The 19932-nt window shown below is 42.5% G+C and overlaps 2 protein-coding genes across 2 annotated transcripts; both read left to right on the top strand.

Moving 5' to 3' along the window:
- Nucleotides 1–1269: 1269 nt before the first annotated feature.
- Nucleotides 1270–2217, top strand: LOC121463837 (olfactory receptor 56-like). Its single transcript, XM_041676340.1, has one exon. The coding sequence runs from the start codon at nt 1270–1272 to the stop codon at nt 2215–2217; it is 948 nt and encodes a 315-aa protein (XP_041532274.1).
- An 11393-nt stretch (nt 2218–13610) lies between these two features.
- On the top strand, nt 13611–14564 carry LOC121463778 (olfactory receptor 56-like). The gene has a single exon (XM_041676253.1). It carries the CDS (start codon nt 13611–13613, stop codon nt 14562–14564), a length of 954 nt encoding a protein of 317 aa, XP_041532187.1.
- Nucleotides 14565–19932: the final 5368 nt, after the last annotated feature.

Raw genomic sequence — 19932 nt, 5'->3', positions numbered from 1 at the left:
ACTAGACTGGGAAGACACTGACATACTTTCAGCAGGAGGTTTTTAATCACCTCATACATTAGTAGAATCATGGGAACTACTGTGGAAACAGGACTCAACAGCTTTAGTAACAGAGCTGGGGAACTGTGAAGAAAGGCACAAGGAGTTATCAGGATGAAACATGGTAATTACTGTGTGCACAGTGAGGGATAGTTAGATTCTGAGAAGCCTTGGCTCTAGAACCAAGAGGCTTTCAGATGGCTTGAATCTTAATTGAATGATTGACAGAAATATTGGAATAAAAAGGATTCCAACACCTTTGGCCTGAGTAAAAAAAAAGATTCAGGAATAAGCCAGGCATGTATTATATGAATTACATGAATCACACACCTGTAATTCAGCACTAGGTAAGCTGAAATAGAAAGACTGCCTTCAGGTCAAGGCTAGCCTAGGCTACATAGTGAGTTCCCTGGCTACCATGGGGTTTAGGACAAGACCCTATTTCAAAAACAAACAAACGCCAGAACATCCCAAGATTTTATTATTTAGTGTATATATATATATAAAATATATATATATATACTAAATATAGAGTGTATATATATATATATAAAATGTGTGTGTGTGTGTGTGTGTGTGTGTGTGTGTGTGTGTGAGAGAGAGAGAGAGAGAGAGAGAGAGAGAGAGAGAGAGAGAGAGAGAATGTATGGTGCATGTGTGTGGGTTCCCCTCCCTCAGAGGCCAGAGTAGGGCATTGGATCCCCTGGAACCGGAGTTACAGGCAGTTGTGAGTTGTCTAAGCAGGTTCTTGGAACTGAATTCACATCCTTTACAAGATCTACAAATGGTCTTAGCCACAGAGCCATTTCTCCATGCTCCCATTTCTAGGTCTTTATCATCTTCCCTTATAATTCACTAGTTCTCTTTTGCACAGGAAATAGTCTGAGTGGTGTTAAAGTATGACTCCATCTATTTAATGTCAGTGCTGAATAGCAAAGCCGAGATATTGCTGGCTGGAGGAGGATTGTCAAAACTTGTGTGACTCATAAAAATAGATTCTATTGTTCTTGGTATAATGTATACAAATATAGACTTGTAATGTAGTTCTGTGAACTAGCAAAGTTGTGGCAGATGAAAGGCCATGGTTCTGTATATCGCAAAGCAAATACCATTAAATTTTAGTGAATTACAAAAGCTGTATCTGACTGAAGAAGATTTGAGAATCAAAGTCATACTCACCCCATCTCAGAACTTCGCTGTGTCTGTTTCAGGTGGCTGAATCACTGAGCCATGGGAATATGGCCGAATGCATCATCTATAGATGGGTTCATCCTCTTGGGCATCTTCTCCCACAGCCAGACTGACCTGGTCCTCTTCTCTGCAGTCATGCTGGTCTTCACAGTGGCACTCTGTGGGAACGTTCTCCTCATCCTCCTCATCTACACTGACTCCCGACTGCATACTCCCATGTACTTCTTCCTCAGTCAGCTCTCTCTCATGGACCTCATGTTGGTCTGTAACATTGTGCCAAAGATGGCAGCCAACTTCCTGTCTGGCAGGAAGTCCATCTCCTTTGTGGGTTGTGGCATACAAATTGGATTTTTTGTCTCTCTTGTGGGATCTGAGGGGCTCCTGTTGGGACTCATGGCTTATGATCGCTATGTGGCCATTAGCCACCCACTTCACTACCCCGTTCTCATGAGTCTATGGGTCTGTCTCCAGATTGCTGGGAGTTCCTGGGCTTTCGGGATCCTTGACGGAATAATTCAGATGGTGGCAGCCATGAGCATGCCCTACTGTGGCTCAAGATACGTAGATCACTTCTTCTGTGAGGTGCCAGCTTTGCTGAAGCTGGCCTGTACGGACACATCCCTCTTTGACACCCTGCTCTTTGCTTGCTGTGTCTTCATGCTGCTCCTCCCCTTCTCCATCATTGTGGCCTCCTATGCTCGCATCTTGGGGGCCGTGCTCCGCATGCACTCTGCTCAGTCCCGAAAAAAGGCTCTGGCCACCTGTTCCTCCCACCTGACAGCTGTCTCTCTCTTCTACGGGGCAGCCATGTTCATCTACCTGAGGCCAAGGCGATACCGGGCTCCTAGCCATGACAAAGTCGTCTCAATCTTCTACACAGTTCTTACTCCTATGCTCAACCCCCTCATTTATAGCTTGAGAAACAGGGAGGTGATGGGGGCACTGCACAAAGGGCTGGACCGCTGCAAGGTAGGCAGCAAGCATTGAAAAGCCGTGGTCCAGGGCTTGGCTGTGTTACCTGCTATTTGTATATTTTTGGTAAGGCATTTTTGTTGTGTGAATCTCTGTTTCCTTCTAGACGAAGGAGAGTCATGATACTGCCTCTCTCACAGGGATTTTGTGGGGACCCCTTTCTATGAGTTTAAAACCTCACAAAGGGAGCCCCGCTTCACTATTGTTCTTATCAGTTGTACATAACATCCTTCAATAAAATTTACTCTATTTCTTAATTATTCTTGGCAATACTTGTCTTTTATTGAGTGCTTGCTAAGGGCTGGAAATTGTCTTATTCCATTTTGTCTTATTTAATAGGTAATTTTGGATTAAAAAAAACTGGATATATTAAATGGGAATTTTCCAGATGTCAGGAATTGAGATTTCTATAACACTTGAATAGCCTTAGCTTCCTCTGTGTTCTAGTAGAGGCTTTAGAAACTGCCCTTTAAAGTTTTGTTTGGGGTCCAGTGAGACCGGTCAACGGGTAAAGGATTCTTTCACTAGGCCTGACAACCTGAGTTTGATCCCAAGACCCTCATGGTGGAAGGGGAGAGCCAAGCCCTGCAGGTTGTCCTCTGACCTTCATATGCATTCCAGGGTACACATGTATTTAACATGCATACACAGAAAAATAAATGCAATTTTACAAGAACATGAATGGGTGTGTCTTTTAAAATGTTGAGATATAGGCTTATTTGAGTCCTTTGACTATTTTTAAATTGAGTGTATTATGAGTCATTGTTGTTCTTTGTATGCTACAGAGACTGTGACCTTACCACACATGCAAGGTACAGATATGTCTCTCACTCCCCAGGCTGCCCTTTTACTTTTGGATAGTAATACTGGTACACAACAGTTTTTAGGATTATTATAAAGTCCAATTTATTTATTTTTTTCTTTTGCTGCTTGTGGCTTTGGCATCATAACCGAGACTGTCTAATTGTCAAATTAAAGGTCTTGAATATTGGCATCCGTTTTATTGCTTCCACTCTTTTTTTTTTTTTGCTTCCACTCTAATAGTTAGTTTATTGATCCATCTTCAGTTCATTGTAGCTTATCATGCAACGTAGAGGTCAAGCTTCATCCCCTTATCCATGTAGATGGATATCCGATTGTTCTAATGTTTTCCGAAAATGCAGACTTCTTCCTTCACTGAATGGCATTAGCATCCTTGCCAACAGTCAATGTGTCATAAATATGTGTTTTTATTTAGAAAGTTCTCTTCCTGTTTTCTTTCTGTTCATCTCTATGCCAATACTCTACATAGTTTTGATTACTGCTTTACCACTGTTTTATAATCAACTTTGAAATTAGAACTGTGACTCCTTCAGCTTCCTCTCTCCCTCCCTCCTTCCCTCCCTCCCTCCCTCTCTCCCTCCCTCTTTCTTTCTTTCTTTTTGGTTTTTCAAGACAGGGATTCTCTGTAGCTTTGAGGAATGTCCTAGAACTAGCTCTTGTAGACCAGGCTGGCTTTGAACTCAAAGAGCTCTGTCTGCCTCTGCCTCCTGAGCACTGGGATTAAAGGTACACGCCACCACAACCTCACCTCCAACTTTGTTGTTATTCAATATTGTTTTTTATTGAGCTTCTGAAGCTTTCCATTAAATTAAGAATTGACTTCTCCATTTAAAAAAATTTAAAAGCAATTGCATTGGACTTGATGAAACTACTCTTTGAGCAGTAGTACACAAAGTGTTGATTTGTCTTTTTAACAACACCAGATCTCTCAATCTGTAAACACTGGGAATCTCTTTGTGTAGCGAAATGGTGTCTGTCTAATTGAACTACGATCTGCTCAACAGGACAGCATTCATGTCTTGACCACAAACCTAACCAATTAACTGTGGGAAAGCTCACAGACTCAAGAGGAGAACCTTCTACTGCTGTGTGTGTGTGTGTGTGTGTGTGTGTGTGTGTGTGTTTTAACCAATATAATTTTTTTGAGAAAAGGTCTTACTATGTTGCCCTGACTATATAAACAAAGCTGATCTCAAAGTCCCAGAGATCTGTCTGCCTTTGCCTCCTGAGTATTGGGATTAAAGGCATGTGCCACCATGCCCAGCCCTCAACATAACTTCTAACCACATTCAAATACTTATCCTTAGGCCCGCAAATAAGTGTAGCTCTCATTTTTCATCAAAGACACTTCCTTCTTGCAGCAGATGGAGGATATTGTGGAGATCCATAACTGGTCAAAATGCAGAGAAGTGACTGTGGGTGCCCAGATCCATGTAGTCTACAAGGCAACCCATACATTTGTCATTCAGGAAAAGTCAAGGAAGAAGGAGAGGATGGACTGGAAGAGCTAAAGAACCAGGATTCCTGCTGCGAGATAGTGGTGTCTTCTATTCACTACAGAGAACTTCGTTAGCTAAGCAAGACCTGCCTGGTGTCAATGCCCAACAGTCAATCAATGGCTGATGAGACTGGGGGATAATTCTTTTTCAGGAGTGAGCTCCCTGATAGGTTGGTTACTCAATTCCAAGTGTCAGTCCTAAACACACACATATATAGGCATATCACTAAATGGATTCAGTAGGATACACACACACACACACACACACACACACACACACACGTATAAACATATAACAATAGTAATTAAAGAAAAAAGGATCATGAATTTTAGAAGGAGTGGGGGGACATGGGAGCAGTTTGAGAGGTGATAGAGAAGGGTAGAAATTAAGTAAATGTAGGATTCATACATGAAATTAAAGAATAAAAAATTTAAATGAGAAAAATCATACACCATGACCAAGTTGATTTCATTCCACAGTTGGTTCAACACGAGCAAATTAGTAAATGTAATACAACATGGAAATAGAATTAAGGAGAGAAATCAACAGTTGTCCCAAGAGACATGGAAAATGGTCTTTGACAAAGTTAAATATTCTTTCATAATCTAATCTCTGAAGTCACGAGGATGAGCAGAAACATGCTTCTATGTAATAAAAACTTTATTAAACACACCACACACACACACACACACACACACATGCACACATCAGCTAAGTGATGATAAGCTGAAAGTGTTTCCTCTGAAGCCAGGAATGAAACAAGGGCGGCCACCATCACTGTTGCTCTAGTGCCATAAGCATTCTGGTCGTAACAGGAGAAAGAAACAGGTACAAACAGGAAAGGAAGAAGGCAGAGTATCTCTGCTTACAGATTTTACAATTAAAAGGCCCCACTGACTCCACCAGAAAAGCCTTCTATCCAAAAAACATATCCAAGTTCAGAAAGACAAATAAGCTATATTTTCTCTTTCATTTAGAATTTCATACAGTATATTTTAGCATATTTTCTCTGTCCCTCAACTCCTCCTAGACTCCCACCCATGTATACACCCACCCCACTTCATATTGCTTCTCTCTTTCAAAAGAAAAGAGAAAACTCACAACAATAAGCACGGCATGGGGCTGCCCTAGAGTGTGGTTGATAACACCCAGTATTACTCCATTGAGGATAACTGACTTTCCTATTCACAGCTACTCTCATCAGTGAATAGCTTCTTGGACAGGAGTGAGACTTTGCATCTAAGAGGGAAGAAACAGGTTGCAAATGTGGGGAGAGGGAAGAGAAACAGAGAAGGAAGTAGAACACATATGACATGGAAACAGAGGGGTTAATATTTAGAGGAGGAAGACAAGAGGCATGGGAAGACAGAGGAATAAATTAGAAGATACTTGTATTTGAATACCACACTCTTTTGACAGACCTAATAACTATAACTTTTAGGACTTAAAATGGGGAAGTGACTTTGTATTGTCAATTAGCTTTCACAGTGTGGAAAGTGGGCCTTGTCTTGCTTAAGTCACTCGCCCAAGTTAAGCCTAAGTTAAGATTCTCACCTAGTGTCATAAGCCACATTTTTTGGGGGGGTGACCTCTGTTGTGGTCCAGCCATGATGGGTTTGTACATTCTAGGGCAAGTGGTATGAGACAATGATTTGTATCCTGTCAATTATATTTTAAATAAATGCTGATTGACCAGTAGCCAGGCAGGAAGTATAGGTGGGACAACCAGATAGAAAACTGAGGCAGGTCAATGAGAACAGGAGAATTCTGGGAAGAAGGAAGTCCCCTCTGCAGTCCCGTACCAGCCACAGAAGAAGCAATATGTGACTGCCCCACTGAATAAGGTACCAAGCCACATGGCTAACATAGATAAGAATAATGGGCTAATATAAGTTGTCAGAGCTAATAAGAAGCCTGAGCTAATGGGCCAATCAGTTTATAACTAATGTAGAACTCTGTGTGATTTCTTTGGGACTTAACAATTGTGGGAACCAGGCAGGACAGAAACCCCAACAACAGGCAGGGGCATGTGGATTAGAAATGTTAGGTAGGAGGAATAGAGATATGAAAGAAACATAGAGACATAGGATGGTACCAGGAGGACAACTTGGTGTACACTAAATACTGAATCTGCCTGCATTTATTTTTCATATTCTTTTATACCCCAGTACAAAAGGGTGGAAGAAGGCAAAAAAAAAACCCTGCTTTAGCATGACACAAAGGACAACCAGAACAGTTACTTACTTCAATACTTGAAACAACAAGCCACTATTTTCTGAGTAAAGCATTTGATGTTTGGGGCAGGATATGCAGTGAACATACCCTAGACCAAAAACCCTGTAGGCAGCCACTCCCTAAGTCAAACCTCCTAATTAAAAATGAAGGAGCAGGAATAGGCTTGAATTCTTTGACCTTTGGTCAGGGTGGAGTGGACCCACCTCTGTGGGCTATCTTAATTCCAAAACACCAAGTAATCATACCCTAGGTTACAGTGTGTAGCCAAAGTTGTCAACAACTTTGAAAGAGCAAAAATAAGTACAAACTCTCTGACCTCCAGTCAAGGTGGAACAAGCTCACATTTGTGGGTCTCTACCACCTAGCCTTTTCTGATGTTGTCTTCCTAGTGCCTATCCTATGTTACCTTTTTGTTTGCATTGTTTTCTGAGACAGGGCCTCACTTTTCCCAGGCTAGCCTCAGAATTACAATACTTCTCCTTAAGCTTCCTAATGCTGGGCTTACCAGTGTGGTATGCTACCTTTAAGTCTCGACAATTTCTTAATATGAGAGAAACCCATTTTTTTTTCTGTGAACCTACAGGATGGTGGGCAGAAGGTGGACAGTGCCCGGAACAAGTGACCTCTGGGTGTGTTTGTGTATACTTCTGGGGACCGCGCTGAAACACAGTAGAATTGAGCTATGAGGTAAGAGCCAGTATAACTACACTAAGTGGGTTAGGCAATAGGAAGCTGCTGGAAGATGCAGAAGTGTGGGGCTCTAGAATATTCCAGGTAGATTCCACCTACACATGTTACTTAATGACTGACACCAAAGTAGACTACATCACAACACAAAAGCCAAAGCTCCTACTTGTTTTTGGAATGGCAGGGAAAACCCAGTATTCCCAGGTTGGTCCACAGAAACCCTCATGCCCTAGTTGCCACTATGTCTTCCCCCTGGGAGGGAGTTTGTTGTGGCCCCAGAGATGACTGAAAACTTGGCAGGAAGCTCTCTTCCCTCGGAGGTTTAATTTCGAGAGACTGGGACAGAGGTGTGGCGGAGGACAGGTCTCTCAGGACTTATCAAAGCAGAAGCAACTTTCCTTAGTCACAGCAGAGACGACAGTAGGTGGGAGCGGACAGGGGATAAAACCTCTCAGGCAGGAGCTGGCCCTGACCCTGCCAAGGGGTCACACCTACAGGTAAGAACTCTGTGTATTCCCTTGCCTTCTCTTCATGGTCCAAGGTTCTTTCGGCAGGCTAAAGGTGAATCTTCTGGAAGACCTTTCCATGGCTTCTACAGCAGGTACTAGTCTTTTAGGGAGGAGCTCTCTCTTTTCTGGGGTTTCTGTGGTCCTTTTCTCAGCTCCAATCTCCTCCCCATTTTAGAGTATCTCTTCAATAGTTTTCCACAGCCTCTTGGAATACATTGTGCTTCCTCAACTCCTGTGTGTACAACATAGAAGATTAGAGACTCGTTATAGTCAGGTGGGTTTTTTTCTCCACAAATTTCTCTTCTCTGTTTCCTAAGCCCTTTGCACTTCTTTTCCAAATCCATTTCTCTCAAGGGTCTGGAGGTACTTCAGCTTGTCTGTGCTGTGACCACTTTGAAGATCTAACTCACTGGCTGCAGCAGTTGTTGCTGGGTGGTGGCAGTAAATGGATCCTGCTCTCTAAGTCCGTTCAGACTCTGATTGGTCCCTTGCTGGTCCCCCAGACATTTCTCCTGACATTGTTTCTGTGATTTCAGGTAAGACTTGTCCTCTTTGCATCTTGGTCCTTCCCTCCAGATCCTTAAAAGCCACCAGTGTCTGTGAAAGCCACCACAACTGACACTCTCTTGCCTTCAGGTGTAGAAGTCTTGTGTGTCTCCCTTTGGCTTCTGATGATGGGTTCTTTTGCCTAATCTCTTATACCATGGGTAGCACTGGAGAACACCTGGCTGTCTTGTTCAGTTCATCATTTAAAGCTAGGGAGACAGAGTGGCCCCGAAAAGAGGTGGCATCCTCAGAATGTCATCATAGGTTTCAGGAAGAGTATGGCTTGGTATTGTCAAGCCAAGGAACAACTGAACAAAACTCAGAATGAAACTGGCATATATTTTCATGAGACAGACCCTCAGAGTGTTGGGAGAATTGTCTCTTCTAATATGGAGACATCAGATTTTATCTGATTCTAGTGGGACCAACAACAACCACCTACATGTCCCCCTTCTTGGATGCAAGGCATTGCTTGCTCTTCCTCTACCACCCACGTACTTCCCTCCATCTTCATATTCTCTTTTTGAAGAATAATTAGAACTCTGAGTTCATTTGGAAAAGCATGTATTGGTGAGTGCACTCCCTTCTCTTCGGTGTGTAGTTTTCTTTCTCTGTGAGAAATCTCTCTGGTGGGGCCAGTTTCCACTCTTTCTGACACAAAGCTCTTCGAGGAAATTCCCAGGTGTGCTTCTGCTTGAGTGTCTCATCTACAACAAAGGCTTTGTCAAGATCTGATCCTACAAAAAAGGAAATTTGAATTAATACGACTTCATACTGTGTTTTGTTCACTGACAAGGCAAGTCCCCAGGATACTTTTTTTTCCAAAATTATTTTAGCTATTTGTTCAATATGTGTTTATAAGTGCCCGCTGTAGACTCTGTGCTGTTTTTGCTGGCTTTTGTCTTACAGGTTTCCATGACAAATCCTATTGGGCATCAATTTAATATATATTTATTTATTTTAACCAGGCTATTTTCTCACAAATTTAAAAATGCTAAAGATAGAAAATTGTGTCCCACGAAGACATTCTTCTCTAACTTCGTGTCAGACTCCCATGATTCTTGGCTCAGGGTCAGTGCTGCTGTTTTCTTGCACACTAGCCTCGATATTTGATTTGTGAGTCCACGTGTCCATTGCCTTCTGTGCACTGATGCACTTTAAAACAATTTAGAGAGAATTCTGTAGAAACTCACTAAAAGCCTGTTTCTTATTTATACCACTCCGTTGTTTATTTAGCATTTCCTCTATTGAGTAATTAGATTATTTATGATTTTTTTTTTACTTTAATAGAATCTACATCCTGTCTACAAGTCATTTTGCACACATTCAAACATTTCTGTAAGATTGCCTGCCAGGAGAGTTGCTCAAAAAAAAAAAAAACTTCTCTTATTTTCTAAATATGTCTACTGAGGGCTTTTTTCCCTGTGCCATCCTCTTGTGACTTCTTTTCCCAGACTCTAACCTTGTCCTTGTCTGTCACACTTTCTTTATCTCACTCATGCTTGGTAAAATGGTTTTTCTACTTCCCTGGAAAGTCTCCTTTCTCATCTCTATTGTCTTACTAGTTTTCCTTCGCTGGTTGATAGAAAATTTTTACGTCTGCTAGCCTTGGATATCGGCTCAGATTAGAGTGTTAAGAATTTGTAATTAAGAACAACTGGCTCTGAGCGTGTGTGAGGTATGCCCTTTGTAGCCTGGCTTACAGGACTGGTTTGTGTTTCTCTGTGTGGCATCGGTAAGTCTGAGTGGTTCCTAAGTTAGTCACATTCCTGATAGCAGGGAGAGTCCTCTGCTTTCCTGCTTGGTGGAAATGAATCTGGGTCCAGGAGAAGAGCTCAGACGATGCACCTTCTCCACCGGCTCTTTGGACTTGCCGTGGCCTCAGCTCCCCTGGTCTGCGACTCCATTTCCCCTTCCCCAGAGAAGCAGTGTAGTGTGTTTGCCAGGGGTGAGGAAGGCCCCCTTTATGTGGGGTGGGGGAGACATGTATGGCAGGGCGTTTCTTCAGCAGACTTCCAGGAGATCCCTTTGCTGGCCTCATACTCATCCCTACAACGCTGTATCCTGTAACCCATTCTGAGCACGCGCACGGTGGGGGACGGGGAGGGGGGTTGCTCTCTGGTTACTATTTTGTATTTTTATGGCCACTGCAGAGCTTAGCTTTCTTAGTTGGAAGTTGGTCATCTTCCACGCAGCTGTTGCAGTATCTAAAACTACTGACTTTTATTGTATATGTGGTCACTCTCCTTAGAGAGAAGGTCTAGAGAGGTCCATGACGGGCGTGCGCAAGCACCATCTCCCCCCAGGACTGGAGATCTTCAGACCCTACATATTTTAAAGGGAACTGTTAGTAACCCCCAGTGGTTGAGAAGAGGCTTTAAGGAGTACCTGATGCAATCCTCTCTCCTTTCCCTGCCACAGAGGCAGAACGGTCCCCGCAAAGTGTCCATCGATGTGACTTTACTCGATTTCTTTCCCTCTCTTGGAGAGAGTTTGTGTTTTTACGCGTGTGAGTTTTGTCTGTCTCTCTGGAGAAGGCGCCTGTGGCCTCTATTCGCAGGTGCCCCTATCCCTCATCTTTCTTTACCTCTTCTGAGTCTCTACCGCTTCTACCCTATCAGGATGTGTTGTGTGCTCAGCCCCCAGTACCCAGAATTTCATCTGTTCTTGGCATTCTCACTGCCCTGGGGGAGCTTCTAAAAGAACCCCAGTCCAAACACTTCCATTTGCAAAATGCCAATGCCCTTGAGAGATTCTACTTGTGATCGTGTGGATTTGGGGGAAAATTGTTCCCTTCCACCATCGAGTCTAACATATATATGGCTAAAAATGCCTGGCTAAAAATATTTTTCAGTTAAATTTTTAAGTTAAGGATCTTTATTCCATACTTGTTGTAATTGTAAATAAATACTAGGACTTTTTATTTAATTTTGCTAGCTGCTTGGTGGTAATTATGGGAAGACTTATGATTTTTAGGTCCTGAACTATTCATAACTTAATTTTTTTCATTTCTTGAGTCACACAATAGCCTGATTTAGCCTAACTTTATAATTAAACTAATTTTCCATGTTTCTTATAGAAAATGTAGAAAGTACAAAGAAATTTAAAGAAGTGATATTTAATGTTACTACATAGGACAAATTACACTGTTAATACCCTGGCATATTTTCTTCAAGCCTTCAGAAATTCTTAAAACTATTAATAATTTTTTAATATTAAAAAGTCATAAATAACCAAGTGTTATGGCACACACCTGTAATCCCAGCACTGGGGAGGCAGAGGCAGGTAGATCTCTACAAGTTTGAGGCCAGCCTGGTCTTCAAAGCAAATTTCAAGATTGTCAAAGCTGTTACGCAGAGACCCCTTGTTTCAATAAAATAAAATAAATGTCATTGATATCCCATTGACTAAATATTATTTTGCCATATATTATAGTTTATTTAGTTACTTCTGAATTATTTATTTATTTATTTATTTATTAAAGATTTCTGTCTCTTCCCCGCCACTGCCTCCTATTTCCTTCCCCTCCCCCAATCAAGTCCCCCTCCCTCTTGGTGTGTGTGTGTGTGTGGTGGTGGTGGAGAGAGGACAGCCTGCAGGACTCTTTCCCTCCTAATGCAGGTTCTGGGGATTGAACTTGGGTTGTCAGTCTTGGCTGTAAGCACCCTTGCTCTCTGAGCCCCGCCCCGCCCCCTTAGTTACTTCTCTCTTTTGGACTCTCCCATTACCTTCACCATTCTTCACTTGCTAAGCTTTCTAAGATAAGAAGTACTATGAGGGCCAGTGAGATGGTTCAGCTGGTAAAATCCTGAAGACTGATGACCTGAGTTTACCCCCTGGGACACATGTGGTGGAAAGAGAGAACTGGCTTCCACACACATAGGTGCAGAAGGACATGGGTGTACATCCCCACCCCCGCTTATATGTTATTAAAATATTTTCTAAAAGCATTCTGTAAGCTTTCATGTGTGTGCACCTACACACACACACACACACACACACACACGTAATTGATTTTTTTAACATGCTATACGCTTTCATATCTGAAAATAATAATGAACCTTCCTTGGCCTTAGTTTGCCATTAATGAAATAAAGTTAATGGCCATTTTTTCCCCCAAGGACTTTGTGTTCTTATTTGGTTTTGTTTTGAAGTGGGGTCTCACTATGTAGCCAAGGCTGATTTTGACCTCAACATCCCCCTGCCTCAGTGTCCCTCGTGTAGGGGTGGGATTATGGGTGTGCACCGCCACACCTGCTACTTTCAGGTAATTATGAGGCTCTGTGAAGATGCCATAGAGCCCTCACTGTGGTTCCTGGCTCATGACAGATGCTCTAAGTAATGGCACCCAGCCACCACTTTTAAACCACTAAGTGCTGCTAATGTTCCCACAGCACATCTTCACTGTCCATCGGTTTCTGTGCTTACTGTTGTCTCCATTTAAACAACAGGAAACCAAAGTTGAGTAGGGTGCCCACTTGACTGTTTTCACTGCCTACGTGCTTTTCTTAAAAGAGCAAACCCTCAAGTGGTTAGGACCTGGGACCTTTACTGATTTTATGTTATCTTATTGTGTGGTGATAGTGGTTGAACCCAGAGCTTTGTGCATACTAGGTACGTGATCTAACCCTGAACGACATCCTCAGTCAGGTATGAGACAGGAGAATAGAGCAGTTTCTGCTAGGGACAGAAACTACTTCCTGCATTAATAAGCAACAACAATAACAACAAGCTTGAAACTAATTTCTCAGTTACGTGAAGAAAGTGTTAGAATTTAACAACCAACACTATTTTTTTTTTAATCTTTAAAGAGTTTACACATTTATTCTAGACCAAGTCATATTTAAAGATGACAACACACTGGGCAAAGTCACAATGTCCTCAATATTATGTTATATATATATATGTGTGTGTGTGTTGTTTTATATATATAATATATATATGTGATATGTTATATAAATGTGTATATATACATGTATATGTGCATATATGTGTTGTGTATATATTTTATATATATACATAGCACACACACACCCCCCACATATATATATATATATATATGTTATGTTGAGTTTTGTAAACCTGCTTGCAGATCCAGCTCTTCCTAACAATGGCCTGGACAGGAAACCAGACTCTCATCTCTCACTTTATCCTCCTGGGCCTCTTCTCCCGCACTCCGCTGCACCTCTTCCTCTTCTCCATCATCATGGTCATGTTCCTAGTGGCCCTCTGTGGCAATGGGCTTATGATCCTCCTCATCCTTGTGGACTCTCGTCTGCACAGCCCCATGTACTTCTTCCTAAGCTGGCTGTCGCTCATGGACCTCATGCTCATCTCCACCATCGTGCCACGGATGGCTGCTGACTTCCTCATGGGGCGTGGCTCCATCTCCTTCACAGGTTGCGGCCTCCAGATCCTCTTCTTCCTCACCCTCCTGGGGGATGAGTGCTTCCTGCTGGCCTTCATGGCCTATGACCGCTATGTGGCCATCAGCAACCCCCTGAGGTACTCCGTAGTCATGAGCCGCCGTGTCTGCTGGCTCATGGTAGCAGGGTCTTGGCTCTTTGGCCTGGTGGATGGCCTGATCCAGGCTGTTTTTACACTCCGCTTCCCCTACTGTGGCTCCCAGGAGATTGACCACTTCTTCTGTGAGGTTCCTGCTGTGCTCAAGTTGGCCTGTGCCGACACCTCCCTCTACGAGACCATGATCTATGTCTGCTGTGTCCTCATGCTGCTCCTGCCCTTTTCTGTCATCTCCGCCTCCTACCTCCGGATCCTGGTGGCAGTGCTACGCATGCGCTCTGCGGAAGGGCGGCAGAAGGCCTTTGCTACCTGTTCCTCCCACATGATGGTGGTCTCCCTCTTCTACGGGGCTGCCATGATCACGTACATGCGGCCACAGGCCTACCACTCTTCCAAGCAGGACAAAGTGGTCTCTGCCTTCTACACCATGATCACCCCCATGCTCAACCCTCTTATTTACAGTCTAAGGAACAAAGAAGTGACTGGAGCCCTGAGGAAACTCCTGGGAAAGTGTCCCTGTGGTAGGGGAGCTCTTGGTTGAAAAAAGGCATTTGAAGATGTGAACTATGGAACGTGAGAGCCTGGATTGGTCCACTGTGGTTTGACTGGGGGAGACACAAATGTAGCCTATTGAAAACACATGCACACATTTGTGTTTTCTTCATTATTGAATATTTTTACCGAGTATAAAATTATATGTTGACAAATTCCTTTTTAGTCTTCAAAGGTCTTTTTGTTAGTTTTTCTAGTTGCTTCTATTAAGAAGTCAACTATGTATTTTAATGGAGATCCTCCATTGTATGGTTACTTTTGGTTATTTTTCTCTAGATCTCTTGTTTTCTGTACTTGAAAATAGTATGTCACTAGCGTGGGCTTGTTTTTAATCAATGAACTTGTATTGCCCTAATATTGATGGATCTTTGGGAAAGACTAGAGCTATAACTTTAAAAATAATGTATATAAATAACTATCAAATTTGGGGGCTTTTGTTGACTTTGTGCTTGTTTTGCCTTTTTTGACAGGGTCCCCATATGTGGCTCAGGATGACCTCAAACAATCAAGCCTCCTGCCTCAGCCTCCTCTTGCTTAGATATAGCACTACGAGGCTCAACTCTTCCCTCCTTTCTTAGACTCTTTGGATTGACATTCTACAGACACATATTCATCACAATGATCCCATGATATGTGAGCTTTTTCCTCTAATTTAACCATTTAAGACTATCAGGATACCCAAACATGAGTATCTGATGCAGCCATAATTCTTTCATTTGTCTTCATTTTGCTTTGGTTCTGCAATTTTTTTCTTAGTTCATTTTGCAGTTCAAGGGTCAGCAATCTATCAGGCCAAATCTGGCCCACTGTCTATTTTGATCAAGTTCCACTAAGTCTCCTTCGTGCTAAAACAAGAGTTGGATTGTTGTGACAGAAATCGTGTGGCCTACAATATCCTGAACTACGAACTGCCTCATTCTTTACAGTAAAAGCATATCTGCCTACATCGTAGTTTGCTGACATTTATCCTCTATCTCCAAGATGACTTTTATTTCACACCATAATCCATCATTTCAGCGTTTCTCAAGTTTAAAGTTGCCTTATTCTTAGGGCTTCCATTTCTCTTTCAAACAGCTTTGAAAATCTCCATGTGTTCAGCTAGTCTCATAGTCTTTACATTCACTAAATGATTTCCGAGATTTAAAGACCTGATCTATTTCTAAACCCAAATGATCTCTGTTAGTCTGTCTGGATGGATGTCTTTTCTCTGAACAGGGTCATGTTTTCTTCATTTTTTGCATGCCCTACCTACATTTTCTGGCTTTGTTATGCACTTTGAATAAAAACATATTAAAGACTAAACTAGACAATTTTTGTTCTATTTGGTTTTGAGAGAGAACGCTTCAAACTCCCTATTAATACAACTTTCAGGTTCTCTTTGGTTTAAAAATGGGATAGCTGCCCTTCGCCATAAACCTTGATTTCTTCTATTGCCATGCCCACTTAGAATATTTTTTTGATCATAGGATTGGAACTGCAAGGGATTGGAGTCCACCTCCACTTTTATGTGTCCAATTCTGTATGTACCTCCAGTAGGGCCCTGACTAAAATGCAATTGAGAGAACTTTCCCCATTTTTAAGCACCATATCTAGTACCAATTAGCAAAATATCTCTGGGGAGAATATTTAAATTTATCCAGAGACAAAAACAGGAAGATTGCCAAGTTGGAAGCCAGCCTGGGCTATGGAGTAAGATCCTTTACCAAAGGGAAATGTTTTAACAAAAGATATCAAACTTGGGATTTGTCCAGATTCCAACCTGTTATATAAGCCTATTAATAGTCTAATTGATCCTGAATTTGGTTAGTTGAGAGATAAGAGGATAATTTATGGGGGAAATCAGCTTCCTTCATCTCTTTAAAAGGGAAACCAGTGAAAGAAATGGGAGAGTATCATTATATGTAGCCAGCGACTCTGTGGCCAGAGTGTCGATTCAGTATAGACAGGATTTGCCTCATGTTTACCTGGTGTTTTACATCATCTCACACACTCATCACGATTATCCCCTGATGTAGGTGTTAGTGCTACCAACCTAACTGATGAGACAGATTGGGCTGCAGCTTTGCGGTACAGTTCTTGGCTAGCATGCACAAGACACAGAGTTCAGTCCCCAGAACAATGAGCCAGCAGACAAAAACATCCTGCTTCTCCATCACCTCGTCTTTTGTCTTGGTGGCATTGGGGGCCGCTGTGTGTCCTGCAGTCTATCTTTCTGTCCACACAGTTTTACTTGCAAATATTCACTGTTTAATGTGTTGTTGGTCAAGTTCAAGACCTCTGGCTGATGCCACACCGTCAATACTGGACCCTCACCGAAAGTCCTCTCGATAACCTGCAGTTGCCGTGAGTCATGGAGATCCTATGGTTATGGTTCCGTAGGACTAGGCCCTTTGTGATCTCCAGCAGGTCATAGATGGGGTAGATGTTGGAGAGTACCCACTAGAGTCCTGGATGTGTTTCTGAGTGGTAATTTGGTTTTTCTGAGCCAGCTGCTGGGACCACCCCCATCAGGTGAGGGGCAGAGTTAACTCTCCGATGCCAGTGTTTAGGGTTGGGGCCAACTTTCATAAGTAGGGGGAGGGCAGTGCTACTATTAGGGAGCCAGATCAGCTTTCTCATGTCTGGGTCATGGGAGTCCATTACCCCAGGGCTCCAAAGGGTCAGGGGCAGCTCTCTGGTGAGGGGGAAGGGCAGCTTAGCAAAGCTCTCATACTTTAACACATGGTTCAACACATGGTTCTCATGGGCCCTTGTGGTAACACAGGCAACAGATATCAACACAGAACCTAGCTGTGGCAGAACCATGGACCAGACCCTTGAGCCCAGATATTACCATGGCTATGAATAGCAGCCCAGACCTCTCAAATCAGCATGGGTTTAGCAGTAGGGTGGTCCCTGGACTCCAACATGAATCCCAAGCAGTCATACAGCCTTCAATGGTAACAGGAGCCATGGGCATTGATGCAGACTCTGGCTGAGGTAGGGACACAGACCCATACATGGCATGGCCTATGGTCGGGACTTGGGCCCAGACAACACCATGGCCATGGGTGGCAGCTCAGTCACTCAAGTTGGCATGACCCCAGTGTAAATGGAGATTGTTCCTTCATTTCCCAGTAACCCAGACCCAAATAATCACACACACACACACACACACACACACACTAATTACAACATACAACATTTGGCCAATAGTTTAGGCATTATTGAGAGTTCCTCTTGATGGATTTTTCCTGTGACTAATATGAAAATGTCCTTCTTTGTCTCTTTTGATTGGTTTTAGTTTGAAATCTAATTTGTCAGATATTAGGATAGCTACACCAGCTTGTTTCTTAGGTCCATTTGATTGGAAAATTTTTTCCTCTGAGGCATTGTCTGTCTTTGAGGTTGAGGTGTGTTTCTTGTAAGCAGCAAAAGAATGGATTCTGGTTTTGTATCCAATCTGTTAACCTATGTCTTTTTATAGATGAGTTGTGTCCATTTATATTAAGGGATATTAATGACCAGTGACTACTATCTCCTGTTAATTTAGTTTTTATTGTTGGTGATGTTAATTTGTGTATTTTTTTCCTTCTTTGGGATTCGCTGCTATAAGATCAACAATTGTCTGTGTTTTTGTTGATGTAGCCAACTTCCCTGGATTGGAGTTTTCCTTCTAGTACTTTGTGTAGGGCTGGGTTTGTGGCTAGGTATTGGTTAAATCTGGTTTTGTCATGGAATATCTTGTTTCATCTTTCTATGGTGATTGAAAGTTTTGCTGGGTATGGTAGTCCTGACTGGCATCCATGGTCTCTTAATGTCTGCATGATACTTGACCAGGACTTTCTGGCTTTCATTTTATCCATTGAGAAGTCAGGTATAATTCTGATAGGTCTGTCTTTATATGTTACTTGACCTTTTCCTTTGTAGCTCTTAAAATTCTTTCTTTATTCTGTGTGTTTAGTGTTTTGATTATGTGGTCAGGGGACTTTTTTTTTTTTGATCCAGTCCATTTGGTGTTCTGTAAGCTTCTCGTATCTTCATTTGAATATATTTCTTTAGGTTGGGAAAGTTTTCTTCTATGATTTGGTTAAATATATTTTCTGTGCTTTTGAGTTGAACTTATCCTTCTTCCAAACCTAATAATTACTCTTAGGTTTGGTCTTTTCATGGCGTCCCATATTTCCTGGATATTTTGTGTTAAGCTTTTGTTAGATTTAATGTTTTCTTTGATTGATGAGTCTATTTCCTCTGTTATATCTTCAACACTTGAGATTCTCTTTTCCATCTCTTCTATTCTGCTATTTATGTTTGTATTTGTGGTTCCTAATCATTTTCTCATGATTTCTGTTTCTATAATTTCCTTGGCTTGTGTTTTCTTTATTGTCTCTATATCAGTTTTCAAGTCTTGAATAGTTTCTTCCATATGTTTGATTGCCTTTTCTTGGTTTTCTTTAAGGGATTTGTTGATGTTTTCCAATTTTTTGATTGTTATTTCCTCCATTTCTATGAGGGAATTTTTCATTTCCTCTTTAAGGAACTCAAACATTCTCCTAAAGTTATGTTTTAGGCCATTTTCTTCTACTTCATCTATATTTGGTTGTTCAAGTCTTGCTATTATTGGATCATTAGGTTGGTGTGGTGTTGCTTGTGTTCTTATCTTGTCTATCCATCGTTTCCTCTAACTGATGTAGTTGGGGCTGTCTGTGACTCTGGTGATCAATCTTTCAGATGCCAGTAGTTCCAAGGCTCAGATGGTTGCTCCTCATGATGCAATCAGTGCCACATTTCCAGTCACCCCATTGGTTACTCCATGTTCCTGGAGGTTGCTCAGCACTCCCGGGGTTTGCTCGGCTCCTATGAAGCTCAGTGTCTTAGGCCTGCACTGGCTTAGGTTGCTGTTTCTGTAAATATCCCTGGTCTAGACCCACTCCTGCAGAGGTCCCTGGCTTGGGGTTGGTCCCGGAAAGGTCTCTTGCTCTGATCTACTTTCTCAAAGGTCCCAGGCTCGGGTGAGCCTGGACCCACAGAGGTCCCTGGTTCCTGCTTACTCCCTCGGATGTCCCAGAATGATGCCCAGACCCACAGGGGTTCTGGCTCAGGCCTACTTCCTCAGAGGTCTCAGACTCATTCCTGGAACCACAGAGGTCTCTGGTTCCTGCCTACTCCCTTGGAGGTCCCAGATTCATGTGGGGACCTACAGAGGTCCTGGCTCAGGCCTAGTTCCTCGGAGGTCCCAGGCTCACATCTGGACCTATCCTGGCTAAGGTCTACTCCCTCAAAGGTCCCAGACTCACACCCGGGCCTGCAGAGGTCTCTGGTTCCTGCTTATATCCTTGTAGGTCCCAGACTCATGCCTGGTCCTGCAGAGGTCTCTG

Source organism: Microtus oregoni, unplaced genomic scaffold (genome assembly GCF_018167655.1).
Source record: "Microtus oregoni isolate MIOR12 unplaced genomic scaffold, Mior012 000027F_ref0000203, whole genome shotgun sequence".
Lineage (NCBI taxonomy): Eukaryota > Metazoa > Chordata > Mammalia > Rodentia > Cricetidae > Microtus > Microtus oregoni.
The sequence above is the reverse complement of the archived record's forward strand: the minus strand, read 5'-3'. Positions and strand labels throughout refer to the sequence as shown.